The 6000-nt window shown below is 45.5% G+C and overlaps 1 protein-coding gene across 1 annotated transcript in view; it reads right to left on the bottom strand.

The window, feature by feature from the left end:
- Positions 1-4903: 4903 nt before the first annotated feature.
- Myo16 (myosin XVI) overlaps positions 4904-6000 on the bottom strand; it is a 269234-nt gene continuing 268137 nt past the window's right edge. Inside the window, exon 35 of the mRNA XM_042697004.1 lies at positions 4904-5203. Coding sequence (XP_042552938.1) covers positions 4976-5203 — 228 coding nt within the window. The 3' untranslated portion in view covers positions 4904-4975. The remainder of the gene's footprint in view (positions 5204-6000) is intronic.

Below are 6000 nucleotides of genomic sequence, written 5' to 3'. Positions count from 1 at the left end.
TACAACTAACATTCAATTAAGTAGAATAAATAAACACAGGGAGGCTGGAACATGTGTCACATTGATTGTGATCTTTTGGTGGTTCCTCTTCACCCTCATTAGGGACAGAAATGAAGCTCTGCAGGAGACGAACCATTGTTTCCCCTGTACATTTCTATGAAATGCATACATTTGCCCACCTTGAATTATTTCCTCCTGAGGAGACATCAAAATTTCTTCATGCCATTGTGAGGATCCAGATGACACCGACCTTCTGTTGAGGCATACAGAAAGGATATTTCAAGTATAAATACATTTCAAAACCTTGCAAAGTGATCTGAGGAATTAGAACATAACAGACATGTATTACAGGCGCCTAATAAAACTTAGCCTTTGAAAAAACGTCATCTTTAAAGTTTACAAAGCATACCAGATTTTAAAGAAACTTATGGAAGCCACAATAATGGAGCATCCCAGGGGTCTGAGGAACTTGGGTAACTGAAAATCTACAAAGGCAAAGGTTTCCAGTCTGAAGTTCAGCACACCACAGGGCTGGGCCGTCGAATGGGGTCTTTGTAACACACACAGAAACCTTGCAGGGAAGAGCATTGTTCATAGAAAGATTTATTTTTATAGAGTCATTGCTTATGAATAAGATGTAGGGGTAAGAATAATGATGGTGGGGAAATGTTTTAGGTTTGTGAAAGCAGCAAACTTGCCACATTACGTAAATGGAAATGTAATTGCTTTTATCTTGATTGTACGGATGTTTATATTTGTGGGCGACTAAAAACAATTTGAAAAATGTGCTGACTTTATGCAAAAAATTACTTGGAACACAATTAATTTCAGAATGCTTTTTAATTGAAAGCTGCCTGATGAGAATTAACATTGAAATCAATTACCTTCTCAAAAAATAGCTAAAAGTTGGGGATGGGGGGATATTAGCAGGAGTGACAATCAGGAGTGAAATGTGTCACCTGCTGCTATTTAATAACCTCATGTCTTCTGGTGAGACTTGAGCTAGTGTTTGGCTGGAAACTGACAGCAATAGCATGTTAAGAGGAGGTTGTTCATCTTTCTGGGCTATGGAATTCATAATGTATTTATTTGTCCAACCCATGTAATGTTTATATGTAAAGTCTATTCACAAATGTCAGATTTTAATTGGTTGTTACATTTATATAGAGTAGATTTATATAATCATAATTCTGCTAAATTAGATACCACAATTTAAAAATAGTAATGATGTATATTTTTCCAACCTGGAAAATACATTTTAAGTAATTTTAACCCACTATAAACATTTTGGTAGTAGATTTTAGAATGCTTCCATAAATAATTTTTTTAGGAAAGCAATAGAAGGGGGCACTGTTTGAACACAGGGTAATAATTCATACCAATTATATTGCTGAACATAGAATTGCAGGTCTAATAATACATCATAATTCATACCTTATGGTCCAATGGCAATTAAAATATCATTACTTTTTGCAAACATACATAATTGTTGGAATCTTGCTTATGTGGGAAAATAGTTGGTGCTTTATTACCCAGAATGCACCTCTGTCTACTTCCTACAAGAATACACTCATTAGCGAGTCATTCAGAGTGACCTTTAATGCCCACAAATACCCCGCTGATGCCTGTGACTATTAGTGCCCTCCTATTACCATGGGTAATCACTGTGGAGTCTCTGTTGGTCTTCCTGTTATGTAAGCAGCATAGGCACATCCAGATGGTACTATGCAGTGGTGAGCTCACCTCATCTGTCTCCATGGGGGAAGAAGGCCTTAACACTGACCCAAGAAACCATGTTTCAGAGGTCAACAAGGGCTTGCCTTCCAGCCTCTGATGGTCAGTGAAAGTCCTCTCAAGAGGGTAGTTAATGTTGTTGTTGATCACGGTATCTTATTGGGTGAAAGTCCCCCCTCAGGGACTTACAGACCTTAAAGTGGTACCCAGTGTGGACGAGGGACACTTCCTCATATAAAGTCTTCATACAATAGACCTTTGTTGTTGTTGTTGATTGTGGAGCTTGAACTCAGGGCCTAGGCACTGACCCTGAGCCTCTTTGTGCTCAAGGCTAGTGCTCTACCATTTGAGCCATAGCACCACTTGATTTTTGAGTGGTTAATTGGTCCTAAGAGTCTCATGGGGACTTTTCTACCCAAGCTGGCTTCTAATGGTGATCATTAGATCTCTCCCTCCTGAGCAGCTAGGATTACAGGTGTGAGCCACCAGCCCCTGGTTCATACAATAGTCTCATAATAAAGTTTCACGCCACTGAGGTTCCAGAAAAGATGACCTGATTTGTAGTGCTTTTAAACTATCTTTAAAGAGAAGTTGGCATTTCTGAAAATCAAGCTAAAATGGTACATGGCATTGTATGGATCAAGGTTTATCTTTTGATGGATAACGTTGGTCTTAGTATTAATACAAAGACAGTAATTGCCTTGTGTGTACACACTAGTGTCACGAACTGGTTGCTTGCATGCTCCCTGAATTACATTGTGGTAACCTCATCCCCAGTGGCTGAGTGCTAGGAGATAGGGTTTTGGGGAAGTGACTAGGTCTTAAATTGGAACCTCATTATGGGATTGGTGACTTTAGAAAAGAGCTCTCAGAAGCTTGCTTCTGTTCTTCCTCCTCTCTGCCTTGTGAGCACATTTAGAACATGGCTATCTGTAGACTAGGAAGCAGATCACCGGATCATGGGGAGTTGTGATCTTGGCCTCCCTAGCCAGGACCAGAGTTCTGAGGATAGATGTTGCTGAGAACAATTTGCTACTTATAAGATTTTCTGATCCATGGAAGGGAAAGGGAACCACAGAAACAGCAGGACAAAGGATGAACCAATGCAACAATGATACTCTCTAGACACTACGTTGGAAATGAACTATACAACTGGGGGGTGAAGGGGAGTGAGGAGGAGTGAGTGGAGGAAAATGAGGGAGGGAGTAACAGTGTTTAAAAAGAAATGTACTCATTACCTTACTTATAGAACTGCACCCCCCCATTCATCATCTTTACAATAAATACATAAAACTAGAACAACCAACCAAAACCAATTTGCTACAGCAGCTTGAACTAGACAGTGTTAGGAAGGCTAGATCCCATATGCTTCACACTGCCAAAGCAAGTGCATGCAACGTTAATGTCTTAGTTGCTCAATCAAGTTCTACTCTGGGCTAAATAAGTTCACCATGAGGAGGGTTATGCAAACACCCAATTCTATGGAGATTATTAACTGCCTACAACTTCTAGGGCATGGCCTTCCGGAAGCCTTGTGTGGATGAGAAGTGGAGTCTTTCCCGTTGCTTCTGGGCTGGGTTCTGGAGATGGCAGAGGAACAGGCCGGAGCGTGGCTGGCTGAGGGATGGCTGGGACCAGGCTGGGGACCTCCTTGTGACTGCTGGAGGGCAGCAGTGACCGTGTGTCAGCAGTGACCTTTTATTCTGTGTGTTTCAAGGCCTTCACCTGAAGGCCCTAATGTGTCAAGGGTCAGTTGACTCTTAGCCACAGGAGGTGAGGACGCAAAGCTGCTGATCTAGAATCCACATCCTCTTCCTTCTTCAGCTCACATTACATTCCAGATCACTGCCCACCTGCCCAGGTCACCCCTGGACCATGGATCCCAACTTTGCTCCTAAGAGCTGGCTCTGGGCCCGGGTACCCTGCCTTACCTACACTCTGGACACGCTGCAGGAAAGGCTCAGCTCACTGGTTCCCAGCTCTCCAGCAACCCTGGCACATATGTGGCCAACCACCGGACAGCCTGTCCACTTGTCTTGGGAATTTTGATCACAGTAAACTCTCTTTTGGAAGCAGTCATCTTCTTATCTTGGCACTGATAAATAATCCTGGTACTAATATTTTAAAACAGCTAATACAAGTATTCCTGGAAGACACATCCACCACCACGAAGAAAATAAAATGACAGAAGGACATCATTGTACCCTTTTATTGGCACAGAAACTTTCCAAAGGCTGCTATGAATCAAAAGTTCAAAGTAGCAAGACAGGGCAGACTAGAGCCAGGGCTCAGAACTTGCAGACAGCCAGCAGAAGCACATGGGTGAGACAGCAAGGCGGGCGAGAGAAGGGAAGGGAGCACAGCTTGGGCTCATGCAGCAGGCCGGGGGTGCACAGTGTCTCTTGATGCAGTGCTGCTCAGGCCAGAGAGATTCGGCCTATGTATGTCTCTGGACTGTTGAGGCCTTAGATTGGGCTTCTAGCTGTGAAGTTGAAGTCATCCGTTTCACTGAGCACTGCAAATATGCAAATATCCTGTAACCTCTGCCCAAGCCAAGAGGACGAAGATTCTAAGCAAGGAAAAAAAGCCATGGGCAGAGCTGCGTTCTAACAGATGGCAAGGTCTAACCTGGGGACCTGCCGGGGACCTGCCGTGGGTGGGTGCCAAGCTAAGCAACAACACAGTCTCCAGGCCTTTGGGTACTTTAGATTTAAAAAAAAAAAAGGGTAGGTGGAGGAAAAGAATCCTAGAAATGACTTTTTAAAATCTATATTTTAAAGGAAGGGAGCACCACGGATTGCATGAAGTTATAAAACACAGTAATAAATGTGTAAAATAACCGACAGGTTTATAACCCCATGACACACAAACACCTACAAAATCCACGTCCTGCGCACCGAGTCATAATTCAGCCATCAGCTAGACAAAGGCCTGACTGGCTGGCTGTGCGAAGCCCCCAGAGCTGCACCTGCTCTCATTTCCAGCACCGCTCCAGCCACTCTCCTTATTGCGGGGCAGATGTGTAGCCCGACAACCAGAGTGGCACTGCAACATAGATACATACACACATTCACGCACATGTGCATGAGCATGTACACACACACACACACACACACACACACACACACACACACAATGAGATCTCGGAGTCAGGGTCCTGTGCTTTAGTGTAAATGCATGGAGAGATTGATGCAGCCCTCGCCGCCAGGCAGTTCTGCTGTGTGGGCGCCTCCAAACCATGTCAGATGGTACTGTCCCAGAGCTCAGAGGGCAGCCTGCTGCAGGAAGCAGTCTCAGGCTTCTTGAGAAGCGTGGGCTTCCTGCAGGGAGGTGGTGGGGGCGTGCGGGGCTCTGCATGCTGCAGGACATGCTGCCAGTCTTCCTGTTCCTCGCAGAGCTTCCGTCTCCAGTCCAGGAGCTCCCGCAGGGCTACACTTTCATTCTCTGAGAGCCTCAGGTGGTGGATGACCTGGGGGGAAAGAGAGGAGAACCAGGGTGTCAGCAGGTGAACAGGGGAGGTGACAGCAGCCATGAAGTCTGCAGGAGGCCAGGCAGGATGGAAGGAGACAGCGTTCTTCCCAACCTCAAGCCCCAAGGCCCAGGAGACAGCAGCAGCCGCAGATGGCTTTGAATGACTGAATCTGCATAAGGACTGGAACCAGGCATTTAGGAGGCGGGCAGATGGGTCGGCACATGGCATGTCTGTGGATGACTGGGGAAGAACCCATACTCCTCTGTGATTACCAACACTCCTGTTGACATCATGCGTTTCATTTTCACTTGACTTCTGACAGCAATGGATGCTCTCTCAGAAACAGAGATTTCCCAAGCTTCACTCCCTTCTATTCACATGGTTAAAACCCACCACCAGGGGCTGGGAAGGTGGCTCAGTAGTGGAGTGCTTGCCTTGCATGCATGAGGCCCTGGGTTTGATTCCTCAACACCACATAGACAGAAAAAGCTGGAAGGGGTGCTGTGGCTCAAGTGGTAGAGCGCTAGACTTGAGCAAAAGCTGCTCAGGGACAGCACCCAGGCCCTGAGTTCAAGCCCCAGGACTGGCAAAAACCAAACAAACAGACCCCCCCCCCAACTATGATGAGCCAAGGATAGACCCCCCCCCCTTCTCACAAAGCTTGCTCCTGGCTGGTGTCTTAGAGGACAGACCCACTAAGAGATTGTTGTTCTGGGCAGTTGTTGCAAGAGATTGCCACTAAAGTGGTAAACTGTCTCTGTGCGAGGTGGCTCACGGTGCCCAAGGATGCCTGA

Source organism: Dipodomys spectabilis, unplaced genomic scaffold (assembly GCF_019054845.1).
Source record: "Dipodomys spectabilis isolate Male_0828 unplaced genomic scaffold, ASM1905484v1 ptg000215l, whole genome shotgun sequence".
In the NCBI taxonomy this organism is placed as follows: Eukaryota; Metazoa; Chordata; class Mammalia; order Rodentia; family Heteromyidae; genus Dipodomys; species Dipodomys spectabilis.
Note: the sequence above shows the minus strand (reverse complement) of the source record. Positions and strands in the feature narration are given on the sequence as shown.